This window comes from Astatotilapia calliptera, chromosome 17 (genome assembly GCF_900246225.1).
Source record: "Astatotilapia calliptera chromosome 17, fAstCal1.2, whole genome shotgun sequence".
Taxonomy (NCBI): Eukaryota; Metazoa; Chordata; class Actinopteri; order Cichliformes; family Cichlidae; genus Astatotilapia; species Astatotilapia calliptera.
The window spans coordinates 29,946,316-29,964,361 of record NC_039318.1 but is presented as its reverse complement, the minus strand read 5'-3'; the positions used below and the strand labels follow the sequence as shown (position 1 = coordinate 29,964,361).

Genomic DNA, 18,046 nt, shown 5'->3' with positions numbered 1-18,046 from the left:
GCCCATGGTGCTGTGGTGCAGCTTCACATTGGTATCTGGTATCGCAACTGCATGACGGGTCGTCCTCACCGAGCTCTCAAAGGAGCTTGCTGCATCACATATGAGAAGCCGGCTGGAAGGTTGCTCCCAACGGCAAACCACAATCACAGTGACAAAAGTCACAACTGGGCCCCAGGAAAAAAAGCCAATCGAAGACAACAAGATTTCAGATCCAAGTAACGAAGATCATAAAGTCAGCAGTCAGTGTGACAAAATCAATGTACCTGTGTGAAGGGATTACAGCCAGAAATAGGTCAAAACTTCATACAGACAGGAGGACAAAGAAAATATAAAGAGAGGAAGTATCTCTCATACCGACACACAAACAAAATGGATGTTGACATTGTTCTGTTGCTGGTTTGTTTTGTTTTTTTTCATTTCCGATTTTCAAAATGTGAAAAAAATATTTCAAACATCAAATCATTCTTGTCTGAACCAAAATATAGTATAAAATATAACACAAATGATTATTTTTAATCACAATAACAAAAGCGGCATAATTAACACAGGCCATTTTTGACCCACTTATGGAAGAATGTTGGGTCCAGTCACTCGTGCATCCAAGGTTTAACACACGTCACCCTGCAAAGGTCCAGGACCAGGTCACACTTGCTCAGCTCTCCTCATGCATGAACTGAAACACTTGTGTGAGGGACATCTATTTCATATACTAGACATTCATTTTTTGGTTTTTAATTCAGTCTGTAAAAAAACAACTGAAATAAGGTATTGCATTAAATGAGCACTTTGGCTGTTTTCACACTTTAGTCACATGTATAAATAAAACGTGTTTCACACAGATAACAGGTCACCGTACAGGTCACGCTCTCTGTAGTTCAGGTAGTTCATCAGCCTTGGGGGGAAGGGACCAGCAGCCATAGTTTCAGGGTCATTCAAGGTCCTGAGGCTCATGTGACTTCTGATTACCAGTCGACACAAGTGCTGCAGAGACCGTGGCTTCCCTTTGGACACAGAAACACACATAACCTCCAGCTTTTTAAATCACTTTTCAAAATGTCATGTTTTTCTCTGCTTTAGAGTGCATGTTTTGCACGTTTTTCTTATCTACAGACTTGTCTCTGCAGTTTTACCCAGTATGTCAGAAATCTCATCCCACTCCGGCCTCCTCTGCAGGATTTGTCTGAGCTTAAAACAAATGCTGACATGGCTGACGTAGTCCAGTAGCATCCTTACCACTTTGCCTACAACGTGAGCAAGGCATGATACTGACACAAACTCACAGAACTGAAAAAGAAAAGAAAAGGGAAGTGACATATTGTAGAGGTTAGCTAACAGATGGTCTGTGTGTCTGCCTGTAGTGTCTCTTACTGAGATGACTTTCGGTTGACTGTAAATCTGATAGGCTTGGTTATGCAGCTCAGTCCAGGTACTATCCAATTCTTCACTGTCACCATGACCGCACTGGAAACACCTGTACGGTTGCAAAAATCCGATAATGAAATTGATGAATCTGAACTACATATCCTCTGTAAATAAATCGAATATCGACTAATTTCACAGCAGGTATACGTGCTTGTAAGCGTGATATCCACTGTTGAGCAGCAATCGCAGCATGACGTGGTCTCTGAAGCAGTACTGCAGTGCTGTGGGGAACACCGTGTTGCTGATCACTCTGAAATAACAGTTAACCTCTGCTCCATGGGACAGCAACAGCTCCACCAAGTCGAACCTGGTTACAGAAATAAAAAAAGAAGATTTTAATGCCTCTGCTGTAACACAGCGCTGCCAATACCAGAAATGATAATAGTCAGAAATTACATGTACTGTATAGTCAAATTACATTTATAGTGATGTTAAAAAAATATTTGCCTAATCGTACTTCCTGATTTCTTACTGTTTTGCATATTTGTCACACTGCCTGTGAGCATGTTTCAGATAATAGACAGAGGTAACCTGTGTAAACACTAAATATTTTACACAGTAATTGTCCTCTAAATCTAATAAGTGGTTGGCTTTGACTAGGCCACATTTTGGTAAACATGACATAATTATTGGAGTAATATTGGTAGGCCAAGCACTCCAGGAAATGTTGGCTTTACAAAGGCTTTGTAAGCCTTTTCAGACTGATATATAGCAATGATTTCGTTTCTCATCTGTTCTTAAGTTTCTTTAAATTTTAAAACAATGAGCTGATTTTTGAGATCTTTTAGCCTCCTTTACTTTTTCACACAAATTCCTCATTCAGTAGGTAATAATCGGGCCTGGGTTTGAATAGTGAATAGTGACTAAATTCAGCTTTCTATAAAAAATATAGTTAATTACAGTTGAATTGCACCAAGCAGGTGCAATTACTTTTTCACACTGGGCCAGATTGGTTGGACCAGCTTTTTCCCTTAATAAATTAAATCATTGTTAAATAACTGTACTTTGTATTTACTCGGGTTAGCTTTGTCTAATTTTAAAATGTGTGACGATAGGAAACATGCAAATGTGACAAAGAAATCAGGAGGGGGCAAATACTTTTTTACAGCACTGTATGTACATACGCTATTTACCTCTCAGCACGTATAGCAACCAGTATGCATCGCAGTGGATCCAGGTCAGTTCTCGCGCCAGCCGCCAGCAACCTCTCCGAACAGGTTACATCACCGTTGGATACAGCGAAGTAGAGAGGAGTTTTCCTGAGGTCCCCGTAGTTCTCTGCAGCATTTACAGTACTTGTGCTTACAAATATAAACGACTTTTTTAAGAGGGCTGGAAACTTCATCACTTTAGAAAATCCCAACATCACCAAGCATTGACTTTGCATATTGCTCTACATATATAGTCCAGTGTATAGATGTTTAGTCCTGTGTTCAGATGGATAAACTTCACACTGATTTGCATTTTTTGCAGTGCAATGTCGCAAATATGAAACACAACTTTATCAGTGATGGGGGCTGAAGCACCCTTCACAGTCACTGAAGAGATGTTTTCATCTGCACTTGTTTTTTGCATGTGCGTGCATCTTTGCATTTACCGAATGTGTGTATTTGCGTGTACCGCTTTAGTCCTGCATAATTTAGAAACTCACTATGATAACTAAATGGCCTGAGTTGATGTTGTGTGCACGTGCGCATCCAGCTGATTCGTACCAGAGATGTGTGCATGTAGCAGGGCGTTGACATCATAACCCTTCTGGATAAGCAGCTCTAGACACTGAACCTGCCCCCCGTCTGCAGCAGAGTGGACAGGGCTCTGGCCTGAGAGGCGAATAGCTCTCTTTGTGGTGATAGGGATGAGAGTCCTCAGGATTCTGAAGAGAAAGAAGATCGGGTGGGTGGGAGATAAACAGGAAGAGAGCGGGGCAAAACACAAAACAGAACAGAGACAAAAATGTTCATTAGATCGTGGTGTGAGCTCTACTGTTATTCAGTGACAAAAGTGAAAAACAGTGATAAACAGAGGGCTCTTTGTGGCGATGAGTACAGAGAAAGCACTGCAGCTGCGGAGACAGATGCTTTACATTCAAATTGGCTGCAAAATTAGAGGAAAGTGTTTTTGGTCAAGTTATTTATTTTGGGGATTATTAGTTAGAATGTTGTTGAATGTAGTCAGATGTTATTGGGTTTGAGAGTGAGCTTAAAGTTGCATGAACTCACAGTATGTATCCTTCATACGCAGCTCTATGGATGGGCAGCTGGCAGGCGTAGCTGGCAACATTTGGGTTGGCTCCGTGCTCCAAAAGCAGCTTGACACAGTCCAGGTTTCCAGATCCGGTTGCATCATACAGGACTGTGTCTCCATTGCTTGCCTGGGCATTCACATCACCACCTAGTGGAGTTCAGAGAAAATACAGCAATGTCTGACCCGTCAGGAGGTTTTTATGAGGCATGATACAACATATACTGTTTTACCGTGGTGTATAAGTATGTCTAAAACTTCAGAGTTGCCATGTTCAGCTGCGATCCCCAGCGGTGTCACGCCATGACCGTCTCTGCTTGTTATTTTGGCTCCATGTCGGAGTAACAGCATCATAATAGCTGCACAACCCTCCTGGGGTGAGGGATAGGACACACATGAACACAGAAGGAAAGAAAGGTAATAAAAACTAGAGAAAAATAAAATTTTGTGCTTAAACCTGAACTTTGAGTTTAGATTCAGCTCCATTCACCTTTGCTGCCTCGTGAATGGCCCTCCACTTGGTGAGACACACCTGCTCTACGAAGGCCCCGCCCATGATGAGGGAAAGAACCATGTCGTATGAGCGTTGTCTCACTGCTGCAAAAATGGAAAACAAAAAATGATTCCATAAAAAAAAAGCATAATAATGAAGGTGTTGTGTCTGAGTGTGTTGTGCTACCGATTAGCAGAGGTGATTCATTCCTGCTGTTGTTGTTGTGCGGTGAAGCTCCGTGCTTCAGAAGTAGCTTGATGTTTTCCACCTGGCCGGCCTCAGCTGCCAGAGTCAGAGCCGTATCACCGTCCTCCGTCTGCTCCTCCAGGGTCAGGTCGGTGGATTCCAACACTGCAACAAGAACACCATTAAGACTGCGTTAAAGGTGGAAATCTACTCAGCCCACTGCTCCAGTAATTGTAGCTTACATTCCACTAAATAGTTTGATCAAGCTGACATCACACTGGTTTTCACTCTCACCCTGCAGCACTGTGTGGAGGACATCTGGCTGCAGCTGCACAGCTGCTGCGTGCAGAGGCAGCCAGCCCCTGCTGTCACTCTCTCTGAAGGCAGACGCGCAACCTGACAGCTCCTGCAGCGCATCCACATCACCTGCCAAGATACAAACAAGAGCCACAAGGAGACTCACAGGGAAACATTTTTAATATTTATGACCAACAGTGAGTTTAAATGTAGGCGCGCCCGCCTTGTACGTCTTTGCTTAATGCCGCATGCAAAAGGCAAACATGATTAAAGGGAACATTACCTTTTTGAATGGCTGCCATAATCTTCATAAACTCCACACTATTTGTGTTTTTCCTATGAAAATGAAAGCATTTACTCTGGAAACACTATGATAGAGCTTCATTATACTTTTGATTGCTGATTGCCTTAAAATTTTGTTAATTTGGAACATAAACAACTCCTAACAATACAGTTAGGTCCATAAGTACAGGTTAAGTATAGTAAAAGTTCATATAATCTTGGTTTTTTCCACAATTGTGCAGGCTCTTTTCAATGTTTTCTGGCAAACTTTAATCTGGCCTTCCTGTTCTTGAGCATAACCAGTGGTTTGCACCTTGTTGTAAACCTTCTGTATTTACATTCTGCTGATTGTAGACTTTGACAATGGTACGCCTACCTCCTCAACAGTGTTCTGACTTGGTTAGATGCAGGATGAATTATGTGCATAGGGCTGTATTCTCTGCTCGGATTCAGCCAAATGCTGCAAAAGTGACTGGATGATGCTTCAGAATGAGAACAGATCGTGATCTGAAGCATACTGGGAATGCTACTCAAGCTGAAAGTCTGCATTTCAATCACATCTGGATTGTTTCATTTAAAACCACTGTGACATTGTATGCGGGCAAAATTACAAAATCTATATGATTGTCCAAATACTTATTGACCTAACTGTCAATTTTCATTAATAATAAACATTAAAGACCCTTCTTGGTTTTCCATACCTATCTGTTTGCACTGAGCATGGCAGCTTGTAGGCATCTTGAATGCTCTCTCGAATAGCAAACTCAATCAAGTCTTCATTTATGGCCTCCTGTTCAAAGTCCTCCATTTCTATATGTAGAGACAAAAGCAAGAGAAAGGGGCACTTGAATTCTTTTCATAAATAGGAGTTTCGCGTACAGTATGAAGGTGAATTATACAATGTAGAAACCTTATCAGTCTGTAGATCGTGCTTTCTGCACAGCATGCAACTTTCTGGCACGGTATCACCACTATTCATGCAGGACATAAGCATGCTAATGTAAAGCAGTCCTATTGGAAATTACACAACAACCTTAACTTGCATTTCATGTTAGTCATATTAGTCGGTCTCACCGGTTGATCTGAATAAGTCCCCTTGAGGTCTCCAGCTCACAGCCTGGTTGTGTTTTTGTTTTGCAGTGTGTTAAGCTGTTTGGGTTATATTTAGATGTGGCCTGCTTTAGATGACCTGCCTCAGCTCAGACTATGCCTTCCACGTCTTCTCTTACAACTGCAGCAGACAAAGTACTTCTGCACTGTGTGTTCAGTCGAATGAAGTTATTTGTTCCCATGTAATTGAAACACGCAAGCTTGTGAGAAGTTGAGACCTGACTTTTGGAAACCTGCATTCATTGCATTAGCTCAAAATAATAAAATGATGAAGAAGTTCTACATATAATTAATAATCTTAACAATATACATCCCAGTAATGTGAATGAAGAAGTTGAATCAGATGTATGCAAAAGAAGGGATACTTCCCTTCCAAAGCTGCTTACATGGAAAGACAGTGAAAGGACACATGGCTGCAGCTGATTTCTGATTGATTTGCATAATTCATTCCTGTATAATGTTGGAAAAAATAGTGGAAAATGTCAGTGGTAATTTCTCAAAGCCCAGAATGATCTCCACATTAACAGTCTCTCAACCTTAAGTATATTACACTTATGCCCATATCTAGCAGAAAGGGACTGAGCTGATTTGGCCTGTTTGAAGTTTTGAAAAAGTGGGGGGTATTTTGCCCCCTAATTATTTGATGATCATGATTCATAGTAAAATTTGATCATAAAGTAATAAAAGGGAAAGCAGTTACAGCAAAATGTTTAAAAACCATAAGCTGCCAAAGTCTGGGGAACTGACATAGGAGAATTTTTGGAAAAATAGATACAAAAGGGAAATGGATATTAGCAAATTAACTAACTACAAAGAAACAAACAATTTAAGATAGCTTTAATCAAATCCAAAATAACCAAAAATGTAATTAAATATCAAATTATGTTAACGGCATATTGAAATTAAATCATTTCAATATTTTTTTATTCAATGAAATTCTTTTAATGACTTTAACGAGAGCTTTAACAAAGCAAAAAAACAAAACAAAAACATGGTTAATCATTTAATATAAAGTGGCTATAAACAGTATTGTCATTAAATAATATTTATTTTTTTATTTTTTGATGCATAGATCTTGCAACTAGAGTAATGTATATTTCATGGGGTTTCCCTCCCTGCATCCAAGGGTTTCCATAAAAGGCCGTTTGCAGCTCCTCCCCCTCACTTTTGTCAGTCAGAGGGTGCAGGTGTTGGTAATGGATGTCAAGGTAGGCCAAACGGGCAGTGAGACCTTGTTTGATGGGATTTGATCTCATATCTTACTTAAAACGATGCTACTGTAATTGGGATGGGCTGCTAGCTTGCCCGCTGGCAAGTTCAACGTAAACTAGAGCTAGCTATCTTGGTTTTAACAAAATATCAGAGCAACTCTTACAAGTAATCCCAGCTAACTTGGCAGTAAACATAAAAACTTGTGTAAATTTTTACAGTGTGACTAATTGAATTCCCTTATAATTTAATTTTTTTAAACAGTGGCCCATGCTTATGTCAAACTGTACTATTTATGCTATATTTGACAGTAAATTTAAGGTGGCACTTAGAGCAAGATTTTATTGTCATCAGCTAGTTTTATACTGTTTTAAACCCTAAAAAATTATATATAGCTACATTTATATAGCTTAAACAATACTGGGACTGTTAGACTTAAATGTGAGACTATGGTGAAATCTAATTTCTGCTGCTGCACACAAACGTCACCAATCCCAAATTTATTTTTATAACTCTAAATGACTATACATAATGTAAAGCATATACACTGTATGATGTAGCAATACTTTCATATTCATCCCAAAGGTGCCTTTTCTCCTCCTGAGTCTCTTGACAAATTTGACTCTCTGCTTTGAATATGGGTCACCAGTAACCGATCTCCATAGAGTGGCACTGTTGGTGAGTTGCTACAGGCTTGATGTATGTCACATTTGTTCTATGTTGCGGGGCTTTTCTTGGCCCAGAGTTAACCTCTGGAGAACTTACAGAAATCTTTTTTTCTTATTTCTGACAATATGATAACCAAAGAGGTCTGCTATGCTTGGATAAAAGAAATTTTTAATTTTTAATCACAATTCTGTTGGATTTTTTTTTTTTTTTAACAAAAACCTCTCTGATGGTCCCTATTTCCCCTATAGAAGCAGGATCTTCCCAGTGACTATTTGGTTCCCATTAGTTATGTTCCCAACGAGGTGGTATGTATGAAATGAAGAAATATGAGCAAATTTCTTTTACTATTTTTAATTTTATTTTTGTTTGACAAAGGTTGTTCATGGTTTTTGTACATGCCTCTCCAGGCTGGCACTTGTTGGGTGGTGCTAAATATCTATCCATTGGAGCAAAGTCTTGAGAGATTGACCAACAATTTTGGTGACAAATCCACCAACAGAGAAAGCCTGCTTATTTTTATTGAAATTCTCCAAACTGTGTGGCTGAAGTTTGACCATGTGAAAGTGGTGGGTAATCATCGACCTCATTCATTATATGCATTTCTGACAGCATATTTATTTTAAATAGCGTTTGGACTGTGACATGCATAGTTTTAAAATGAGATGTAGTTTAATTTGTAGAAGCACACTGGTTCACTGTGCAAGAGAACACTGAAACTCAGTTTTAGGCAGAATTTGTTTTTGTACACTTAATTGTGTAATTTAGTTATTTCAAATGAGCATGTTATCTGATTCCCACAGGAAATATTGATGCAGTACTTTGATTGCCACTATCAGGAACAGCACATACCATCTGGCCCTTACTTTGACTACATGGAAAACCTCTTACGTGGAGCTGATCGAGGACTATTTGATTTCTCATGTGAACCACCACCGTGCCCAAGTACTCGACAAACATTTACGACTCAAGAAACATCCCAGTCACCACCTAACCTTAGAACTCAACAAACACCAGGTACAATGTTAATGCAGTTAATGCACCGGACTTGGGTGCTTTATGTAACTTAGAAAATAATGGGGGGGAAAGTGTACTCAGTGTATTTTTTTGTTTTGTTTTTTTGTTTTTTGTCATTTGCAGAGTTTCTGGAGGACGACAACTTGACGCTTTTGATTTTTGTCACCATCTCCATTGCAGTTTGTGTCATTGTTTGTGTGTTTTTGTCGCTGGTGAGTAAACCATCAAACCCCTAACCCAGTAAGTTTATCAACTTTCCTTGCCCTGAAATTCCCAACAAATTAGTGAGTAAAATCTCTAACAGAATGCAACAGTTCATCAAATCGTTTTTTTGTTTTTTGTTTTTTTTCCCCAGCAAGTACTGTTGAGTCAACAATTTCATTCATCCATGCTGGCTTATGGATAAATGCCAACAAAACGTTTGAGTTTAATACCGATAGAAAACACTTTATAGTGGTGTACTTTTATCAGTAAAATATGATCAATATGTTAAACAAACCTGCCAGACATTCCTATTTGGTATTAAAATTGTGTGCATGTTGGTGTAACACCTCCTTTAAGACATGCTATGTAGCTTCACAGGAAGCATTACTTCCATGAGTCTGGTTGGTTGGGAGTAGCGTTTGCAGTAATAAGAGGGCTAAGCATAAAAGCAAAGCGGTCTAAATTTACTGATCAATCTGCACTTTTATTCTCATCTATTGTCATGAGCTTTTGGTAGTGACCACAAGTTTGAGTTCGTGGATACAAGCAGCAGAAAGGAGTTTCCTTCTAAGAATGGGCTCTCAGTCATTTGAGGAACTCTGAGTAGAGCTGCTACACATTGAAAGGGGTCAGTTGAGATTGTTCAAGCTACTGACTAGGCCTCCTAGGTATGTTGTTGTGGTCATGTCCCACCGGGAAGAGGCCGATGGACAGACCAAACACTCGCTGGAGAGACTACATCTCTCGGCTAGCTTGGGAATCTCTTGGTGTCACCCCCGGATGGACGAGCTGGTGTGGGGAGTCTGGTCTTCTCTGCTCAGACTGCTGCCCTTGCAACCCAAACCCAGATAAGCAGTGAAAGATGGATGGCTTGTTGCACAATGGCATAAGCATTAAGCTCAAAACTCTTTTTCCTGTGTACAACCTCTCCAGAAGTGCACTCTTGGCTTTCGGTTATTCAGGCAGATAACTGAATTAGTGCAGAAATGGTCCGTAATGCAAGCTGAGAAAGCACGGGACCACAGCTGTGCTGCTGCTTTTTAACAGTTCAAAGAGGACTGCACGGTCCTCTCCGAATAAAGAAACCCTAATTTGGGGTATCTATTTTGAACCTCTTCTAAAGAGAATCGCCCTTAGTGTTAAAACTTCAACTCAGCTGTACAGACTCTTGGCCTGTGTGGTCTAATAAAGCCCTTTTCCTAATGAGTCTTCATTTTAGTTGGCACTTCCAGGAAGGCAATTCTTCTAAAGTTCAACAGCTCATCAAAAATTCAGCAGTACTTTGAGGCTGTTTTTGTATGATAAACATTATTTGGGTGCTCTTTTTTTTTTTTTTTTTTTGTTTGTTTCTCCAGTCCAGGTCCCGAAGGCGTTTACATGTTTGCAGCACTGAAAATATTCAAATGCAACCTACTAAAATGACCCAAACTCCGACTGCCTCTCTGAAGCATGATTAATAAGAAGGAAGGGAAAAAAACTGGACGGCAATAGAACGACTCGCTCTCCAGGTTGTTCTGTTGTTGGCACGAGTCTGCTGGATAAATGAGTGATCTGATGGCTTCAAGGCACAGACTAAAGCTGCTGTATGAGAGACTGCGGAATTCAACTGGTGCTATCTCGCAAACAACGCCACAAGAATCCGGTCTTATGTTTTGTTTTTTTTATCTCTCAATTCTTTTCCTCCAACCTGATATCTGAGCAAGTGAAGCAAGAAGAGGGGAACCGTGGCAACAAAACGGGACATCTTTAGTTATGTGTTTGAACCAATGTGAATTAAATGAGATGATGCAAAGCTGCATAATGTGTCTCTTTCTCTCCACTAGCTTACTGCTGCCACTTAATGGAGTTGATGAAAGTTCTTGCATTTTGTATGGCACAAGAAAACAGAATATGGATGTCATATTTATTTGTCATGAACAAACTGAGAATAGATCTCTTTGAATGACAAATATTTTTAAATACAAATTAACTTATTCGTATAGTCATAGCGTTGTTCGTCATGATTGTGCGCTGAGATGATTTCCGGGTCAGAGGCAGGACAAGGCACAAATGGAGAAATTAGTGGCTGGATAGCTGTCAAAAATTGCTTCTCATCCTGGCTGCTGTTTAAATCAGTTTGTCTGACGCTTCTGAAAAGACCAGGTTCTTTATCTGCTATTCTGAACTGGAGCCATTCAGGTGGTGATTCAGTTTGGGAGTCGCAGTTAAAAATATCATTGAAACCTCAAATCAAAATATCATTACACTGTCATCAACTGGCCGTTTCCCTGTGGTTAGAGATCGGCCTTTAACTGGAGTATATTTACGCAAGTCCACACATGGAATTCTTGCTTTCTATAATGTAATGTATAAAAATGCACTTCACAAGTGGGTTATGCAACACCTATACGTGCAATAATGTGTATTTTTGAGCCCAAGTATGTCCAAAATAATCAAAAAATATGTAAACAGTAATAGGTTACAGCAAAAAGTACTGCATCAAAGAGCACGGCTGAACGTCTGAACTACCTCATCTGATTTTCACTTTCCAAACAACAGCTTGAGGAATAACCTTGACATATTCTAAGCGAAATATTCTCTCGAGAACAAGCACCCACTTTATCCTGACGAACAAATTGATATGTGGGAGTTTATGGAAAAGTCTCAGACAGCGTCAGTGTGCGACATAATGACTCAGCCTGTAGGCGGCCACTCCAACACGTCAGAAGTCCGCCAGTTTGTCTGAAGTGAAAGCAGACTGCCGGCCCATCCTCAAGTTTCACTACACGCTTGGACATTACACCCACAGACACACAGAGATGAGCTCTGTCTTTGGACTGAAAAAACTGAATTTCATGCACTGCATTTGAGAAACTTGGGATTCTTTCTCCATATGAGGAAGAAAGTAAGTATGTCCTTTAATTTTTTAATGTTTTTAACATATGTAATATGTGTAACTGTATACGCTTCCATACTGGCATTGATTTTTCTTAACTTTGCTCATTAAATAACAGGAATATTATTTTATATTAACATTTCCTGCATTCTTTGTTTTTTTGTCAGCTGCTTACTTGTTATGAAATGCCACTGTGCTTTTTATAAAGAAATGTAGCCTTGTGGTTTTCTTCAAGCTGACTGTTTTATTAGATAAGTGCTAAACTGATAAAGGGAATATTACAATCATATAACATTACAGGACTACATCAAAAAGTTCATGTTATGAAGCATGCTTCCTTTTTGAGCTGCATTTAAAAGCAGTTGAATGTTATTAAGAGATCTACAGTAAATGCTGCACGTACTGCTGCTGCAGCACTCTTCAAGAGGCAGTAACGTGACACGCTAAGAGGAGTAAAAAAAATTGATTTTTTTTTTTTTTAATAAAAGGATAAAATGCATTTTGCATTAAATGTGACACTAACGAGTTTGCACATTCATTTATTAATTCATTGTTTATCGTTTGAAGCAGTGAGTTTTAAACTGGGAGTGTCACTTTACTTCACTGACAGTCTAAAATATATGTATCGTAAATTTACTGTAATATTGACAAAAATGAGAAAAAGGTTATACTAGGTAAAGCAGATCATTAAAATAGTTTATAGATCAAATTTAAAAATAATTGGATCCACAGATTTAGCTCCATTTCTAGTCTTAAAATGTTGCCCAGCCTTTTATTTATTGGCTTTTATGCCTGGCAAAGACATTGGAATCCTCACCTTTAAGTAAGGGGGGGGAAATTGATTATCCTGTAATACAACCACACTACCCTCAAACAAAACACTGAGGTTGAACTGGTCAACTTTCATTTCAGGGATGTGGTAAATCAATGCTCAGTAACAACACCGCAGCAGATGTCGATTGCTGTACCTTATGTAATGTAAGGTATACATTTCCCCCTCAGATCTTGAAAGCACCTTGTCTCCTCCTGAGTCTGGTAACAAGTTTGAATCTTTGCTCTGGAAAATTTGGGTCACCAATAACTGATGATGTGAACAAGCTGCCAGTATTGGTGAGTTACTACAAGACTGATACATATCATATTTATAATGCGTTGACACATGAACTTCTGTTTTGTGCTTCATGTTAAATTATCTCTGTAAGAGCTTCCATTCCTGATCATTTGTAGTAAAAACAAAAATCCTTCCCTGTCATTAATTCCTCTGTAGAAGCAGAATATCCCCTATGATTATGAGATTCCTGTTAGTTACATTCCCAAAGAAGTGGTATGTATAATGCAACGTGAGAGAATCAAATATAAAATTGGTTTGAATTGAATCAAAGCTGCTCATAGTTCTGTTTCTCCGTCTTCAGGCTGGCACCTGCTGGGTGGTGTTAAATATCTATCCACTGGAGCAAAGTCTTCGGAAGCTGGCCAGCACGTTTGGCACCATCTCCACCAACAAAGACAACGTACTCCTCTTCATTGCAATGCTCAAGAGTTTACGCTTCACCTTAGACCACGAGAGGCTGGTGGGTAATGAGACATTGTGGTCTATGCTGCTCATCTTCTCTGCAAACAGTACTTGAATTTGTGCCTTTGTAAAATTTAAAGTATCAGTGATCAGGTAGAAAGCCCTTTTGGCAGTGTGTTGGTGTGCGTGTAGCACGACATGTTGTAAAATCAAAGTTACCTGTGATATTGTGCAGACCGTTGGGTGCCTGCACTCGTATGTATATCTCCATCAGGTAACGCTTAGAAATGTTCAGGCCTACAGGGCATGTGGAAACACACTAACACTATGCTAGTTTTGCAAATAAGCCCTGCAGCTTAATTTTATGCCAAATTAATGTAATAACCTAGACAGTGAGGGACTTGTTTTAAGGAACATTTAATTGAATAACTGAGGTATTTAAGGTTGGCTTGTTGTCTGATTTCCCACAGGAAATGGCGATGCAGAGCTTCCAGTGTCACTATCAGGAACATGGCTTACTGACTGGTCCTTACTTTGACTACATCAGAGACTTTTTACACACTGCTGCTCAAGGACCAACTGACTTCTCCTGTGAGCCACCACCATGCCTTAGTACTGAACAAACACCAGGTACAGTCCTCACTTGCATTTAAAGTTCAGATTTTTTTGTGAAAGCTTCCAAAATAAAGTAGATTATTGGAGGGGGAGGCATTCGTTTAGGATTAGGAATCCAGCTGTGTACAGTAATCAGATATGCAGCCTTAAGGCAGAAGCGTTTCTTTACAAAAAAAAAGAAAAGTAATTTGATGACCTCTCAAAAACAAAAGGTATTGAAATGACCAGTCCCTAGCTGTAACTAAGATTGATTTCCATCAGAGTATTCTGTCACACATTCAATAAGGGGATTGGTCTGCCCTCTATCATATTTCTAAGGTGTAAGTGTGATTGGTTACATTGTCAATAACGTCCTCCTTGCAGGGGTTCATGAAGGGAATCGTGGGGATGCTTGGTCGAGAAGATCTCCCCTGCTTTTGGTTCTCATCCCCTTCATCACTTGTGTTGCTCTCATAGTGTGGTTGGTAAGTGAATTTAGACTTGAGGCTTCCGTCTGCTGGTCTTTGTGGGTTAGGCTAAAAAAGCCTGACTGTTAATGTGCCCTCATTATATTGAGCACTTCCAGGAAGGAAGTTGTAAGGTTAACAGCTCATCAAAAATTCATTAGTAATCTGAGACTCTGTTAACGTAATAAAACCCACTTTTCAGATTTACTTTCTGTCATATGAAACTGTATGATCAACACAGGCTTGGTGCTTTTCTTGTTTTCCTTGATTTTTTGTTTTTTTTTTAGGTCAAGTCTGGAAAGCGTTTACCAGTATGCAACACTGAAAATAGCCAAATGGAACCTTCTGACACGATCCCAACTGTGTCTATCTCCATCCCACTTCAAACACTCACCCACGCTGCTGACGCTCAGCCAGAGCGGGAAGCGATTGCTGAACATGAAAGTGGATGAAGGACGTTTAATAAAGAAGGAAAAACTTGGACAGCAGCATACCAACTCACTCTCCAGTCAGCTGGATAAATGAGTGGTCTCCTCTGCTTTCACTCATCTGAGCGCAGGGTCCACAGCTACTCTGCAAGAGCAAACCCAAGCTGTTGTGGAGGCAGGTGTACTACAAAATTCCCCATCGGCACTTCTTTGGTAGCTGATTATCTTTCAAAATGGCTGGCAAAGCACAGATTTTCCTGCCTTGGGTTCCGCTGGCCTATTTTGTGACAACCAGATTCAGTTTGTTTTTCCTCACACTCTGGACTAATATCTTTAAGGGGTTTGTGCTTCACTTTGAAGCTGCAATCAAAAAAAAAAGTATCGCTGGAGCTTAAAATCATGTAATCATCACATGTCATCCACTTGATGACTCTGTCTGGGCGGTTGCCAAGACCGCCCTTTCACTGCTTCGCAACAACCTGATTTCTACAAGCAGAAAAAGACGTACAGTCACATTAATGCTATCTTGAAAGGAAACAACTAAAATGCTGTTGCTGCGTTTTATCTCACGCAGCCTGTCCTGTACTTGTTGTTGACATTATTATGATCTGCGATCTGTCGCAAATTGCAAACCTGCTACTCACAAACAACACACTGAGCAGTTCAACAAGTGTCCCACTTTGTGTATCAAAGATCTGACCAGATGGCAGATAGCCATCGCCAGAGGCACTTTGAATCCAGTCATTGTATTTTCAAAGCCGTTGCCCAGTGATCTATAGCTGCTGCTCAGCCGCAGTGAGTGTGTTAGAGGTTTTAATGCCTTATTCACTGGGTCAATCATGTTCAGTCATGAGAACATGACTCCCCGAGTGTGAGCACTCTTGTAGTGCATGTGTCACAGACGGAGCGAGAGACAGTGCAGACAGGACGAGGGAAAGTGAGGGAGATAGGGACTGATAGATGGATGGACGGATGAGCTCAGTGAGAAGCATAAGGAGGGCTTGTTCTCGTCACAAAAGAACTGGCCGTAGGCTGGAGGAAATGCCAGTTACAAACACGACTGATGTGCACAGATCCCTATGAATCAACAGGCTAAGAATCCTTCTAGACCGCAGGCTAAGCACCCTACAGAGCCCGGTTAGTATTCAATAACAGTTGACTGTATTTGAATGATTAACTTCCAAAACACACCCATGAAATATGGATATATCTTTGGTAAAATGTCTTTCTGTCGTAGACTTTGTGTAAACAGTGTTGTCTTTATAGTGAACTGTTTGTAAAGGTTTCATATTTGTATTTTGTGAAAACATGTTATTTGTGTGTAAGTATTTAAGTTATTTGGTTACGTGTTTCACTTACAAAAATGTTTCCAGCTGTTTTAGTGATGCAAATGATGAACACGCCCAATTATATCGTGAATGTACAGGAGCTAGACAAAATACTGTGAACGCAGAAAGGAAAGCGCGTTGTAACTCTCACCAAATTCAGAAATCCATCATTTTGCACTGCAGGGGTCTGATCACATTTACAAATTACTATATTTAGATACTGTCCCCATATTTGAAAACTGTTTGTCTTGGATTTCCTCTGTTTTTCCTGAGGTTTTTCACCTATACAGTTCATCTGACTGACATGGCTGCAGTTTGGGAGGAGCATTTTAACTGTTTTTTTTTTTCCCTCATATTGATAATTCACATGCAACATTGTTGATTGTTCAGTATCTTTTATACCCAGACGAAAGCAAATTTTACAAGATGTCAGTCACCACATTGGACCTACTATAAATCTGTTACAGTGTAATTATTTGCAGAGAGCCTTTCCACTCTCCTCTGCTTGTAGTTTCTTATTTTCTCCACATTTTGCTGTGCTCAGGAGGTTTCTGGGCTTCAGCCCTCCAGCAGTGGGTGTTTAACTCCCAGCCAATAAAAGTTTTCTGGCTTTGAGGGTGGGGAAACGTGGTGACAACATTACACGCCTCCGTCTCACTCCTCTGCTCTCTGTCTGTGTTGTGAATGTCTGTACATCTGTTCCTCCAGAGGCACATAGTTAAAGCAGAGTGGCCAACTGGCAATGCTGCACCTTGCTGTAAAGGTGTGGCTGTGTTTGTTGTCTATAGGGTGACCGCAGTGAAATAATCAGAAAATGTTGTTTCATCTCCCTCGTGTCATTCACCCCCCCTTTTTTTTTTTTTTTTTTTTTTTTTTTTTTTTTTTTTTGAGGAGGCAAAAGTGGGGAAAAGCTGGATGTAACATCTGTAATTAGCATAAAGTGTATACGATACTGTCGCCTTTTACTGTAGTTTTCATTGCAATAGAATTTTTTTTTTTTTTAAGGAACTTTATTTTTGCTAATCCATATAAATGGCTACTAAGCAGATGTTCTGCCGGTATTGTGCATATATTCTGATTTGTCATCAAAGTGAACCAAGTTTGTTGCCTTCCTGAAATCTTTGTAATTGAAATGGTAGACTTCATGTTCAGGCATGTGAAGTTTATTTAACACTGGGCTTGATAAAAGGCCTCCATTCTTTTCTTTTCTTTTTTCTTCTTCGGGGAATATTTCGACATGCATGACCTCTGAACAAAGTATTGTATTCAGAGAGAATGGTGTTATTCCAAAGGGACAGAGGTTTATTTGGAGAATTTTTCCACATCCTGTTTTTCTTCACAAACAACACTACCACCCATAAAATGTCTCTGTGACTGTTGCAATAAAACTAATTCATGAAGTTATGTTCAACAAAACAGTGCATTTGGGCTAAATGTTGTTAGACTATAAATGATTACATTTTTCGACAAAGCACCTAAGATCTTGTAAGATTTGGTGTACACAAGATGAATTACTTGACGTTTACATGTCTTTAAGACACACCTAATAATATAGAATAATTAAGTTTTAATTGACCATTTAATTTTCTTACTTGCAGACCATGGCCAGCAGAAATCAGGTTATATTGAAAAGCTTTAGGTAAATATTCTATTCAGCCTTTAAATTTATAGGGCAAATAGTGTATATGCTAAATCACCACTTCCTTGGGTACGC

The 18,046-nt window shown here is 39.7% G+C and overlaps 3 protein-coding genes across 5 annotated transcripts; 2 read left to right on the top strand and 1 right to left on the bottom strand.

The window, feature by feature from the left end:
- Window positions 1–716: 716 nt before the first annotated feature.
- Window positions 717–6,146, bottom strand: asb15b (ankyrin repeat and SOCS box containing 15b). Its single transcript, XM_026148134.1, has 14 exons — window positions 5,996–6,146; window positions 5,623–5,731; window positions 4,923–4,975; window positions 4,637–4,768; window positions 4,343–4,507; window positions 4,154–4,260; window positions 3,897–4,035; window positions 3,642–3,813; window positions 3,135–3,295; window positions 2,556–2,700; window positions 1,574–1,729; window positions 1,369–1,471; window positions 1,131–1,284; window positions 717–1,001 (listed from the first exon to the last, which is right to left on the bottom strand). The coding sequence occupies exons 2-14, from the start codon at window positions 5,727–5,729 to the stop codon at window positions 832–834; spliced, it is 1,764 nt and encodes a 587-aa protein (XP_026003919.1). The 5' UTR covers window positions 5,730–5,731; window positions 5,996–6,146; the 3' UTR covers window positions 717–831.
- Window positions 6,147–7,172: 1,026 nt separating this feature from the next.
- Window positions 7,173–10,925, top strand: LOC113008906 (uncharacterized). 2 transcript variants are annotated; one of them, XM_026146832.1, is made up of 7 exons: window positions 7,173–7,239; window positions 7,826–7,918; window positions 8,158–8,214; window positions 8,317–8,475; window positions 8,710–8,923; window positions 9,047–9,135; window positions 10,488–10,925. In XM_026146832.1, the coding sequence occupies exons 1-7, from the start codon at window positions 7,228–7,230 to the stop codon at window positions 10,518–10,520; spliced, it is 657 nt and encodes a 218-aa protein (XP_026002617.1). In that variant the 5' UTR covers window positions 7,173–7,227; the 3' UTR covers window positions 10,521–10,925. The 2 variants fall into 2 exon arrangements, with proteins under 2 accessions (XP_026002617.1, XP_026002616.1); XM_026146831.1 differs by having other exon boundaries at window positions 10,483–10,925.
- Window positions 10,926–11,558: 633 nt separating this feature from the next.
- LOC113008905 (uncharacterized) lies at window positions 11,559–17,176 on the top strand. 2 transcript variants are annotated; one of them, XM_026146830.1, is made up of 7 exons: window positions 11,559–12,011; window positions 13,005–13,112; window positions 13,270–13,326; window positions 13,415–13,573; window positions 13,986–14,145; window positions 14,494–14,594; window positions 14,864–17,176. In XM_026146830.1, exons 1-7 carry the CDS (start codon window positions 12,000–12,002, stop codon window positions 15,026–15,028), a joined length of 762 nt encoding a protein of 253 aa, XP_026002615.1. In that variant the 5' UTR covers window positions 11,559–11,999; the 3' UTR covers window positions 15,029–17,176. The 2 variants fall into 2 exon arrangements, with proteins under 2 accessions (XP_026002615.1, XP_026002614.1); XM_026146829.1 differs by lacking the exon at window positions 11,559–12,011 and having other exon boundaries at window positions 12,706–13,112.
- Window positions 17,177–18,046: the final 870 nt, after the last annotated feature.